At 40.1% G+C, this 13487-nt stretch overlaps 1 protein-coding gene across 2 annotated transcripts in view; it reads left to right on the top strand.

Annotated features, from left to right (window-relative positions):
- wnk1b (WNK lysine deficient protein kinase 1b) overlaps nucleotides 1–13487 on the top strand; it is a 102878-nt gene that overhangs the window by 68760 nt on the left and 20631 nt on the right. For both annotated transcript variants that reach the window (XM_042335025.1, XM_007894706.2), the window contains exons 16-24: nucleotides 549–719; nucleotides 3105–3162; nucleotides 3875–4015; nucleotides 4366–5798; nucleotides 7576–7674; nucleotides 8560–8655; nucleotides 10086–10167; nucleotides 10784–10926; nucleotides 12482–13173. In XM_042335025.1, the coding sequence (XP_042190959.1) occupies nucleotides 549–719; nucleotides 3105–3162; nucleotides 3875–4015; nucleotides 4366–5798; nucleotides 7576–7674; nucleotides 8560–8655; nucleotides 10086–10167; nucleotides 10784–10926; nucleotides 12482–13173 (2915 nt within the window). The remainder of the gene's footprint in view (nucleotides 1–548; nucleotides 720–3104; nucleotides 3163–3874; nucleotides 4016–4365; nucleotides 5799–7575; nucleotides 7675–8559; nucleotides 8656–10085; nucleotides 10168–10783; nucleotides 10927–12481; nucleotides 13174–13487) is intronic.

Below are 13487 nucleotides of genomic sequence, written 5' to 3' on the forward strand. Positions count from 1 at the left end.
TAACTCTGCGACCTCCTAACCCCCTACCAACCCGCCCGCTCCCTCCGCTCAGCCAGCTCCGGCCTGCTCCACGTCCCCCAACCCACCCGCCCCACCACTGGCGGGAGAGCCTTCAGTCACTCTGCTCCCAACCTCTGGAATTCCATCCCGCAATCACTCCGCCTTGCCTCCTCCTTAGCCTCTTTCAAGTCCCACCTCAAAACCCTCCCCTTTAACCATGCCATTGGTCACCCCCCTTCCCCTCCCCTCGCTTCTCCCTCCCTAACCCCAGCTCAGGTCTGAATTGCTGTACACTGTCCCGCGCCTTGGGACGTTCTCCCAACGTGAAAGGTGCTATACAAGTGTAATCTTGTTGTTGTTGTATTAGAACTTGCCATTTCCTTGTGTCTGTTTGTTGAGTAGTTATCTTTAAATCGGTGTACTTTAGATTTCCTAAGTTGTAAATATAGTCATACGAACTACAGAAAAGTTAATAAGAAAAGCCTTTGCACTGCGTGTTACGAATGAGGCCCAAATGAATGAGTATCATTAATCTTTTTGTTATATAGGTTCAAAATGTATTCATCTTGGAGACTGAACGAGAATCGTTCATTGACCAGGTGCGTGAAATTATTGAGAAGGCAGATGAAATGTTGAGTGAAGATCCAAGTGGGGAGCCAGAAGGAGATCAGGGATTCGAGATCCAAGCCCAAGTTGCTGCTTGCTTTGATCAAGCACAGGTATGTGCAGCTTGTTTTATTACACATTGTTTGGGAAAGTGTATACAAAATTCTGAACTGACCGTTTTCCAGATGACAACAACGTCAAATTACATTTGCATAGCACCTTTCATGTCGAGGGAACATCCCAAGGTGCTGGAAAGTCAAGGATTTGGATAGGAGCTGGGAGTTGGGATCGGGAAGGGTGGAGGGCAAGGAAGCTAGGAGTAGGAGACCAAAGGCGCATCCTAGAACTTCATCATGTCATATAATGTTATGGATTCGGTAATATAATGTGAGTGGGAAATACAACAACAAGATTCCATTTATAGAGCGCCTTTCACGTCGGGAGGACGTCCCAAGGCGCTGTACAGTTGGGTCAGGACCCGAGCAGGGGGGATATGGTCAGGGTGAGGGGAGGGAAGGGAGGGAGCGAGGAGGGGGTAGAGAGTCGAGAGGGGAGCTGAAGGCACGGTCAAAGAGAAAGGTTTTGAGACCGGCCTTGAAGGAGGAAAGGGAGGAAGCGGCGAATGCACTGGGGGATAGAGTTCCAGAGCCTCGGGGCTGAGAGGCTGAAGGCCCGACCACCGATGGTAGGGCGGTTGGGGCGGGGGATGTGGAGCAGACCGGAGCCAGAGGAATGGAGGGTACGGGCAGGTAGGTAGGGGGATAGTAGGTCAGAGAGGTAGGAGGGAGCAAGGCCGTGATGGCCTTATAGGTGAGGATGAGGATCTTGAAATCATCCTCTGGGGATGGGAGCCAGTGGAGGCGAGCGAGGGTGGGAGTGATGTGGTCCTGAAGCCTGGTGCGGGACAGTACACGAGCTGCAGCGTTCTGAATGACCTGCAGCTTGTGGAGGGAGGTGCCGGGAAGGCCGGCGAGGAGAGAGTTCCCATAGTCCAGCCTTGAGGTGATAAAGGCGTGGACCAGAGATTCAGCCGCGTGAGGGGTGAGGTAGTGCCGTAGTCTGGCGATAATCTGCAGGTGATGGAAGGCGGTGCCAGTTGTGGCGCGGATATGAGGGAGAAAGGTCAGCTCAGGGTCGAACAGAGCTGTCCTTTCTCCCTCATATCCGCAACAATAACATCCACAAAATATACTGGGTATTCTCCTACAGTTTACTCTGTGGCAGAGTGCACTGGCAAGATTTATTTTGTAATTGTTCAATTCTGCTATTACTTGCTGTTAAGTCTGCAAACACAATGTATGTTGACTGTTTTCCATGCAGGGAAGGGCCTACTTTCTGCATCTAGATAGTCTAGGTGAGTGTAGGACTTTTGTAGGCTAGGAGAAATGACATATTAAAATATTTTTATTTCTTATAATTTTGAATACACATCTTGTATAATGCTTCTAGAATATTTTGTATTCAAAATATTCCTATTTTGTATTCAAATTCCATGTTGTCGATCACGGTGAGACAAATCATTAAGAATTTGGGGGGAGAAATTCCACCTAGGGGTTGAAACACTTTTTTTATGTTTTGCTTTAGAACATACAGAATTTGGCAAACAATTGAATTCAGTATTAACCTTGAAGTTTGTACTGTAGTTCTTAATAAGTAAACCTATTACTATGCAAACATTCACAAGTGGTGTGGAAAGTATCCTGTAGGCATTTCTCCTATCAAGGAACTGCCAGCGAACTGCTGCATCTGTCTCAGTGTAAAAGTGTTTCTTTACACATTATCTGCACAGAACCAACAAAGTCTAATTTAAACCACTTTCACAAACCATTATTTGGTGAGAATCCCACTCCCAGTGTTTTTTTTTATATTTCCTTAGAATTCGTTTCACATGGAGGATGAATGAAAAAAAATGCCTTGAGTTATCTTTTTATATCTATTGAATATTTTTCCTCAATTAGATACTCCCATTTTCCTTCCTGCAGCAATTTAGAACTTCTTGTTGAAATTGTTTTACTTGATCTCTGCTGCCTCCCCCGATCAATAAGTGTCAAAGCTCAGAATGATGCCTTGACTGAAAAGGAGACTGAATGAGACTGTATGAGTTGAAGCTCTTAAGGAGCAAATAGGAGAAATTCTAGTGAGGCATAATACTCAATTTATGTGACATTTTGAGAGTCCAAAATTTGTCATTCTTAAATGCAGCATTAATCTTTAAGCTGTTTTTCTATGTTCTTTTATGAACTACAATACAGACTTCAGTGTTGATATTGAATTTGAGCATTTGCCAAATTCTCGATGTTCTAAAGTGTGATGTATATAAAAAAAAGTCAACACCCAGATGAAATTTCTCCCCTCAAACTCTTTGTGTGTTTCACCATTGAATGACAATTTATAGGTGAATGGAAGAAACAAAAAGACAATGCTTCCATTCTTTGGAGGTGTTGATCATAAATTTTGAAATAAATGTAGTTCTGATGCATGGTATGTTTTTTATTTAGAAAGCAGAGAACCAGTACATTCAGCCAGAACCCATAATATATGCGCCAACGCAGTTAGGTAAGTGCCTGCTCTTCCTGATTCCTTTGGAGACGCTGATGAATTTTTTGAAAAAAGTTATCTAATTTTTATTTACTCAATCAAGAATAGATTCTCGATCGATTGAACAGCGATTATGAACATGCCAATTGTTAAACTGTTAATAACAATGATAATCCTTGCATTTGACATTGCGCCTTATCACATCTTCGAGATGTCTCAAAGCATTTCACAGAATATTCTGTGAAGTGAATTGACTGTATTTTTTGTGGGCGAAACGCGGCAGCCAATTGTGCACAGCAGTGTCCAACTCACAGTCGTGGATTGAGTGATCAATTTATTATTATTAATGTGACCAGTATCACTCAGCAGCTTCAATGAAGGTTCTGCTAAGTTCCCTGTTGCCAGCATCAACTTCCAGGCCAGTAGAAAAATGTAGGAGTGATTTCACACCAGTCTTAAAAAAGATGTTTGCAAACTGCTAGAGTTGTGCTTTTTTCAAATGTTGTAGTAATTTTTCCTGTATTAGTGACATTGTTACCTTGAAATAACTCAGCAGCCTCGGCTCTCCAACATGCACTTTTTAAATCCTCAGTGAATTAGAAGCATAATTTTTGCTGTCTGGAAGGCAAGAAATAATTCAGGAAGGGTTGGACCAGAGAAAAAAATGAATGGAAGTGTGGAATGCTGTATATGTTCTGAAATTTGGACTTCTGTGTATTTGTTGTTGCAGGTGCACAGGCAGGTTCTGCAATGCAGGTGGTACATTCTGCTGGAAGACGGTTTATTGTTAGTCCTGTGCCTGAGAGTCGATTACAAGAACCATCGTTTGTCAGTCCCAGTGCATCGTCACAAAAGGAAAGTTCAACAACAGGTAAGGGTTTTTGAGGTGTAGGTCTAAATTGTTTCTCTAATATTCTGGGAAAATAACACTTCAAATAAGAACTGTATATGCATAATTACTGGCTTGTTTTCAGCAGAGACTACTGCCGCAACATTCAAGTTAAGATATTTAGGTAGTTCTTCCTTATTGAATAACGTTTTATAGTTTTGATAGTTTTATTAGATATATTTGGCAATTGTGAGCATCCCTCGCTGATATTCGTGGCTCTTGTGAATGAGGAGTCCATTTCAAATTGGGAAAATAGATCAAAATCACCATTCCTGTTGAGAATGCTTGCAAGTACTTTTTATTCCCATCAACGTTTCTTTCTTCTCTTACAGCTGTTTCTCACAGCCACAACCTACAACTCTCACATTCAGCTACTTCTGTGAGTTTGCAACAGGCCTTTGCAGAATTAAAACATAAACAGGTCAAAGAAGGTCCGAACACAGCTCCTCCAGTTTTCAATCAAACCATGACACTTTTTCCTGCGGTACATCCTGAAATGACTAGCATTGGAGGAGGCGTAATCCCTGCACAAACTATGGTGGCATCCTCAACACCAGCTTGTGGAGCAGCTGCTAGTTCTGCACCTCAAGGTGTGACCCAGACTGTTCAAGCACACCCACTTCAGCAATTGGCTGGTGAGGCTATTGCTAGTGGAAGTGCCCCAAGTTCGATATCACCACCTTTGCTTTCACAGCCAGCTCAGCAGTTGATTGGGGGTCCTGTTGTTAGTGTTAGTGTTCCATATTGTTTATCCTCACCTCTGACCTCCCAATTAAGTCAGCAGCTGATTGGTGGACCTGTTGCAACTGTTACCACTGCAAGTTCAGCATCTCCACCGCTAGGGTCACAAGTGACTCAGCATGCAACTGGAGGGGCTTCAATCGGTGCTGCAAATTCAGCAACTGCATCCCCACCTTCAACTCAAACTGTGATATCACAAGCACCTCAGCAACCAACTGGCGGAACTGTAGTGAATCATCTTGAATCTTCAACTCCACTGACTGTATTGCAAGGCCAGACTGAGATGTTGTATACCACCGCCCAAACAGAAGTCCAACATATGGGAAGTAATGGCATGGTTTTGCCGGTTTCCACATCTCCACCATGTTTATTACAACCGATTTCTGGCATCCAGACTCCTGCTGGTCAACCATTTGTGGTGCAAACTGTTGCCGCACAGAACTCTACCCTACCTCAGACCATGGGCCTGGCAACCCAAATTTCTGTACCTGGCACAGGATCTGTGCAACCTGTTCCCAGTATCCCTTCTGTTCAACAGACTTTGATTCATGGTCAACCACAACCGGCTTTTCTCCCAAACCAACCCCTTGTTCACTACTCTGAAGCAGATCTTGAATTGAATGCCAAAGGAACTGGCATTGATGATATCAAAACCTTGGATGAAAAGCTTCGGTCATTGTTCAGTGAGCACGGTACTGCAGGTTGTGCTCATGTTTCTGCTCCCCCAGAGACTGGATTGAATCCGGACACTGCCACAGTTGATCAAAACCTACCCATTGCAGGAAAAATGTCAGGTGTCCCAGGGACTTCAGGAACCGTTCCGGCCACATCTTATTCTGCAACCACCACAGCGCCTGCTGTACCACCTGCCAGCCTGCCGCTTGGCCCCACAGGACTTCCGCTGACTGTCCAGCAGCCTTTGACTCCTGCCAGTTATGCAGCAGTTGTCCAGCTGCCCAGCGCAGGCTCCACTGCAGGGCGACCAGGCACGCCACCATCCAAACCATCACTTAGTAGATTACCAGTAAGTTAGCAGCCAGCAGAACACGTTCAATTCCAAACAGTTGTATTTAATATATTCTGCAAAGTAAACAAAGTAATCTAGAAATATTCACAGTTGAATTGTGAAAATGCTCTTCCGGGTTTGTGCTTCAGATCCCACTACATTCTTTACCAGTACTTCATCATAACTTAAACTCTAAACCCTTATTAATATTCATTCATAATATTGTTCTCCTTAGAGCAGAGAAGGTTAAGAGGAGATTTAATAGGTGTTGAAAATTATGAGGGTTTTTGATATAGTAGATAGGTAGAAGCTGTTTCCGCTGGCCAGTAGGTCAGTAATCAGGGCACATAGATTTAAGATAATTGGCAAAAGAACCAGAGGGGACATGTGGAGAATTTTTTTTACACAGAGAGTTGTTATCGTCTGGAATGCGCTGCCTGAAAGAGGAGGAAACAGATTCAATAACAACTTTCAAAAGAGAATTAGATAGGTGCTTCAAAAGGAAAAATTTGCAGGGATATGAGAAAAGAGCGTGTGAGTGGGACTGATTGGATAGCTCTTCCAAAGATCCGGAACAGGCACGATGGGCTGAATGGCCTCCTTCAGTTCTGTAATCTATGATTCTATGATTCAGTGGTTAGACTGTAAGGTCTGATCACTTTTTGTCGCACTTCAATATGGTAGTCATCCAAATTGTGGGCAATGAATATTTTTACTTTTGTTACTTGCCCTTGTATTCTCTTGTTTTTTTTAAATTATTTAACATTCAGGCAACCAAAGTTGGTTAGTTTGTGAAAATGTTTCACCATGGAATGATAGTGGGTGAGTGTTGTTCTCAATCCCACATGGCGAACTTACAGAACCTTTTCATATTTAGAACTGCAACTGCATTTTCGCTCCAGCAGTATATATTTTGTATTTTTACAGTTGCTGTGCATCTATAATGCTTCAACTTTTCATATTAATAATGTTTGTGCTTTTAATTTCACATTTGTTTCATTTTGATTTCATAACAGCTAAATAATGATTTCAGTTGAACTGCATTGCAAATTAAACTTGTGATGCTGGAGAGGAATTGAAGAATGTTGCATGAAAATAATTTTGTGTACATTAACATAACTGAACTGAATGATGAAAAAAAAATACCCTTAGTGTGTGTCACTGTTAACTGTGGCTATGGAGGAAGTTTAATTATGGGTTTTCACATGTACCATCTGATTCATAGTATCTTCATGACACTTGCTCCAGATGCACCCAGGAATGAACACTGATGGAACAAAATTGTTGGTTTTGAGTGAATATTTATTGTTGGAAGTGGATATAATAAGTTCCAGTTTTGTTTGTAGATAATAGATAATAGTAAATAATAAATTTACTATTATATAATAGAGCCAGTTCAACCAGAGACAAAATGAAGCAAGCAGCAATTCATCTAAGAAATCTGAATAGAAAATAAATCATTTTGAGATCAGCCAGCAATGTATTTTTAAATTACAAATTATGTATATTCTTTACAAATTACAATTAATAACCTGGGTTAAAAAAGGATTTACACAATTTTAAGGAGTTAAACATGAATATTTAGTAAGGCACTTGGAATTAATCAAGACTTAACTATTTAAAGTTACCTTTTTTCCCCTGATGTTTGTTTTTTATGAAATTATTTTATTTCCAGGAAGCTAGTGATACTTTGTGTTGTACATTGAGACGACCTTTCAACATCTCTTTAGATCTTTATTAGGCTATTCACTCTATCTTGGTTGATGCATCTCCTCTTCCCATTCATTACCTGTAGGTACAACTAAGCGCGGAAGCTCTTGACCACCCACTAAGACAGGCTCTCACTCCACCCACTGAGCAGTTACCACCTTTTCCAGGACCTTCACTAACCCAGGTGCTATAATGTGACCCAGTATTCTCTTTGTGAATGCATTACCCTGTTATTTGTGCCATGTTCTCTGCATGTAGTTCATCTCTCATTTGCAAATCACCAGGTGCATGTTCTCTGTCTCACTTATTAACCCCTTAACTGTAAGTGATTCCAGGATTAAAAAAAAGTTACATTATTTGATGGGGAACACTCATGTGGTGAAGAAATACCTTCCTTTATTCAGTAATTTGGTTCACTAGACACTCAATAATGTGTGGGTGAATGAGACTACACATTAGCCAAAATTCAGTTATAATCATTTATTTTTCACAAAACGCCCACAAATGTGCATGTAGCAGTTAGTGGTGCTGGAATGTTAAATCCATTTATTACTGATGGAATTCAATTACATGTCGGGTTGCTATGTTGGCCATTATTTAAACTGTTGTTGGTTTAATCCAACAGTAAGCATCAGAAAAAAAGCTAAAACTGTCCTTTGTGTATTATTATCCTTCAATTTTAAAAATTTGAAATGTCGAAGGTAGCTTGAGGATCAAAATCTTGCTTTGGTTTTTGATGCGAGGTACATAACGATAGTTCCAAGTTTCTTGTTTTGAGCTTGTATTGGTGCACCTGAAAAGAAAATAAGTATTGTGATTTTTTTAATGCTTCCCCCCCCCCAATATTGTTGGGAATTTATTCTCATAACTCTCAACAAAAAAACAAACTTTTTTATGCTGCTTGAAATTATTTATTTAGTTGTAGGCTGATGGTATTGTGTTGCAATGATAATTCATAATCAGAATGTCAACATTATGAAACCTACATTGTTTTGTGCAGAGAGAAGCTTTTTGACATAAATTATTTGTAACTTAGATATGTAGATCCCTAACGTAACTTGTGCTTTAGTCGCAGCAGCCTTTGGACACTCTGGATGCCCAACTGAGACGAGCTTTGAGTCCAGAGACTGTAACAAATGTGCCAGTTGGTATCGGTTCAGTGCAGGTGAGTTCCCATGTGTTGAAAAATCAGCAGCATTTCAAGTTCTGAAGATCTTGCATTGACTTGATAACTTACTAGAAGGAGTTGAAAGTAAACTGGAGGCTTCTTTAAGTACAAGTGAATTGCATTAGACATCTAGAGGTATTGTCGCTGCCGTTTAAGTTATTAGAAAATAATAAATTAACTTTGTCTGTGTTAACATTGGTTAATGAAGATCCTTAGATGTGTTGTGGTGCAGAATAAACATCTCATGATTTTAAAATGATTTTAACTTCTCATTTTATATAAATATATGTATAACACACTGTTGCTACACTGAACAGTATATTGTGTGAAGCATTTTGGAATGTCCTCCCGATATGAAAGGTGCTATACCAAATGAAATGTGAGGTTTATTATTATTGGATATTATAATGGTTCATTCTGAACATTTTTGTGTAAGCTGGAGTGTTAATTTTCCTGCAGGTCTTATTTATTTTGGTGCCTTCACATCAGCAAAGAAGTACTCTTTGTTGCCTCAACCAATACAGGATATCAATGGCTCCCTACAGAAACAATTAGTTTGCCACAAATATAAAACCCAAAGCTTGGCCGGGAGAGGGAGTTTTCTTTAGAGGAAGGAGGGGACTTTACACTGCCCTGATCTGTCTATCATGGAATGAATATCTCGTTGGAATAGTACAACATTTGGAAAGACAAATGGGCAGCTGCATTTATTAACATGCTGCAGAAATTGTGCATGAAAGCTGACAAAATTTCTAATTGGCCACCAAAGGAAACTACACCCCAAAACAGCAATTGCCCTGGGGATAAAAAGAGAAAGCTATTAATGATGGAAATGTGAAATACATGGTGGGTGAAACAGCAACTGAAAGAAAACATTTTTCTTACAATCCATTATATCTGAAATGCTGGATGCAGGAAGCCACTATAAATAATTAACATAATAAATAAGATGTGGCGCAAATCACAAACCAACTGGGAAAATGAATTTTAAGGGATTTATTTTTCTTTATTTTCCTTGTATATCCTGCACTAGAATTTCCCAGCTCACAACTGAGTTATAACAAAGGGCTCACACTGGAAAGGTTGCTCTTTTTCAGGTTCTCAGTGTCATCTTATTAGCTTGCAGTGAACTTTCAGCTTTTCAGTTTGCTTGGACTTGGTTTATTTGCCAAATTTGGACAATTAATGGACTTGATGCTACGGGGTGACTGAAAAGTCATGATACCATTACAAAGTCTAATAAGTCTAAAAGAAAGTCTGATTTTTGTTTTAGATAATAGGGTAGTTATCATGTTTTTTGGTCATCCTGTATATATGTTGTATCCAAAGAAATACAAGCGAGTGAATGTATTGACCCAGATAACCTCAATCTATTCAGAATGTTCAAATAGTGAAAATTGTACATTAATTTAAATATTTCCCTCTAGTCGTCTCAGGGTTTGGTTTCAGTGAGTGGGTCTGGAGTGCTCACCGGACAGAGTTCAACAACAACAGGGTTCCCAGGTGAAGGTAAGCTGTTGATCTATGTGTAATTTATTCTCCCCCCAAAAGTTATATAATCTCAGACATGAGGTACTCCAGTTGATTCATATTTCATCACAAATCTAATATGATTTGTAGGTATAAATAAGTGACCCTTTAGAGAAATGAAACGACATCTGGAAAACAGTTTCTTCTTTGCTTTTCATGGACACATCTGCTGGCAGAATCATGAAACACTTTCCTCAATGAAAAAGAAGCCAATTAAATGCATTTGTCTTCAAGGATATGTTTAGTTTTAGAGTTTTTATGAGGGTGCAGATCATTTTGTAAACATTGCTCTTGGGTAATATGTCCCACGGCCAGTGAAAGTAACAATCTTATCAATAAATTATAATTGAAATGTGTGATCAAGATGTTTGGACAGTGTTATTTGTTTTCACTGATTCTTTAGCAGTGATAATGTGAATATAGTATTAAAAGGTGCCATTCTGCATAATGCACCCGGTCCAAAGCATATCACCCGATTATGAGCATAATATTATAAATATATTGCAATTTGTAGCATTGTAATCTTAATCTGGTTTACAAATACTGTTCCTTTTGGCTATTTAGTTCCATTCGTTCTTTGCTTTTTTTTATCCAGGTCAAGTTCAGATGACGGGCGAGGAACTGACTGCCTCAGAAGACAAACCAATCTGTCCTGTGGCACAATCAAGGTCCCAAGAGGAAGGAGCCACAGCATCAACTGCTGGCACAGGAGTTAGCGTTAAAATGGGTCGATTTCAGGTAAAAAATCAAGCTCATAGAGAGTAGCAAAAAGCATTCCTTGCGTGGAAATTTTCAAATGAGCACTTGAATGTTGCAACCGTTTTTACACCAGAATATGAGCTTTAATATGATGATGTTTCCAATCCAGTTTCCAATCTAATTTTGTCTTTGTAACCACACGTTACCTGGTTGTTGAGAGTTTTTTCTGACCTTTTTTTGAAGCACACATTTGGATAACATCAGGGCACCCTCAGATAATTGAACATATCATAAATGTCCTATTTGTTTTTTGTGTTTTTCATTCAGACTTATTTATGCAATCTATAACATAGCTAAATGTTGTAGTATTGCATGTCTTGTATTGTAATATTATCTGGCGGGAATTGCACAGACATGGGCAAAACACCAGATTTTGCATAGAATAACAAGACTGTGCATCACTGAAACAGGCTATTTGGTCCAAATCATCTGTGCCAATTTTTATAATACGTGTAACATCCACCCACCTTAATTCTCTCTCCCTGTCACCCTCTCATACACATGAGTATAGACTTATAGGAACCATGGAATCTTGAAAGCCTGCACAACAATTCTGTATTTCGGATTATTTTAAAGATAAAGAACAGCTGTAGAACACATTTGATTGAGTGGTCTACAGTTTTCTCACTCACCGGGGGCACTTTCATGAATCTTCAGAGCCTTGTAAAAGAATAATGATAATCAATATTTATAATATTTGGAACTATTTGTGTATGGCTAATCCAGTAAACTCACATAAGTCTTATCAGTTGGGACCATAAAGTTTAATATGACTTTTGCGAAGTCTGAGTTGCAGGAAAACTATAGAAATTCCAATTTAATCAATAATCTACACTGCACATGAGTAATTTAATGCAGCCAGTAAGTGCGCATGTGGTAATTTGTCATTGCAGCCGGTAAGTGCGCATGTGACAGTCCGCCACACATGCACACTTACCGGCAAACGTTGGAATCACATTGAATCTTAGGAAATTGAGTTCTTTTGCACATACATCGACGGATGAAGACTACTTTTCCAGCGATTCAAGGCCTTGAGTAAGTGCGGGAGTAATGGAGGGTAGGTGAGCACTATTACAAATTAGGAGGTGATTAATATGAGTATTGCAAAAAAATCTAAGTGGTTTTGACAAGAAACTGAATGGGACTCGGGTGCATGTATGACATCGGCATTTATACGATTTATAAAGATAAGACTTAGGGCAAGTTTTACTGTATCCCCAAATGTTGTATTTCTATTGTTAGTGTTGACAAATGTATTAAAGATAATTGGATGGATTTCAAGGACTTTACCCACAAATCCGTCAACTCCCTGGCACCCCTTCTCCAATCTCCTACTCAACTCCTCCACTCATCCCTTCACTCAACTAACTCGAGTTTGCTGCATGTCTGCCGCACGCACTTTGCCACCATTGGTAGTCAAGCTTTTAGTTCCTTTGCCCCTATTGTCATCCCATTGTCATCTGTAAACATGAGACTATGGTGAATCAAAACTGGCATGAATATGGGTAACATGTTTACGATTTGTCCCTTGCAGGTATATGTTGCAACAGATGATGTCTTACCTCAAGGAGTAGATAAGCAAGGAGAGAGTAGCAAGAAGCCTGTCTCCGATGAATCTTCCTTTTCTGGAAGCAGCCCTGAAAGTACAGTAACAAAACAGTCTGATTGTATCATTCCTGAAGACATGGTAGATAGTGCCCCAGTACCTCGAAATGAACAGAGCAAAACGCAACAGCAGCAACAGCAGGAGGCAACCCAGCAGGCAACAATAGGTCGATTTCAGGTCACCACAAGACGAGACACAGTTGGGCGTTTTTCTGTGGAAAGGACGCAAGATGAGGTAACCTATGAAGCTGGAAAGGCAGAGGTTCCTGGCCCTCCTCTGAATACTTTACATGGTGCACTTTCATCAGTGCAATTTGATCAGACTGGTACTTCAGGTCAGTTTTTACCATCGAAAGAATCATTTGGGTCAGAGCAATATCTACATACCAATGGACCTGTTCTATCAGAAGCTGGACAGTTGCCTTACTCAAAGGAGCTGGATGAAAAACAGGCTGACGATAGTGCAGGGAGTCCTATTTCTCCTCAGTCACCAGATTCCAAGGGTACTATTCCCATACAGAACCTCAGCAATTCCTTTAACTCCTCCTACATGAGTAGTGACAATGACTCAGAAATCGAAGATGAAGATATGAGGAAGGAGCTGCACAGACTGAGGGACAAGTAAGTAGCAAGCTACATTTCTCTTGGTACATAAAAGATTTACCGATATGTGCACGATAATAAAAACATTTTGAATTATACATTGGAAACTCACTTTAACAGGCCAATTAGAGGTCAGTTTTTCCCATTTAATAATTCTGAGGTGGTAACTTTTGTAATCATCAGTTTCTAAGGGGTAACATAAAATGGCTTTAATTATGAGACCAGATCAAGAGAAATCCGTATTGATCTGGTTGTCATGACATAAGGATGGTGCCAATGCCCAAGAGGCAGTGCAAAGAATAATAATGATGCTTGCATTTGATATAGCAGCT

Source organism: Callorhinchus milii, unplaced genomic scaffold (genome assembly GCF_018977255.1).
Source record: "Callorhinchus milii isolate IMCB2004 unplaced genomic scaffold, IMCB_Cmil_1.0 Scaffold5, whole genome shotgun sequence".
Lineage (NCBI taxonomy): Eukaryota > Metazoa > Chordata > Chondrichthyes > Chimaeriformes > Callorhinchidae > Callorhinchus > Callorhinchus milii.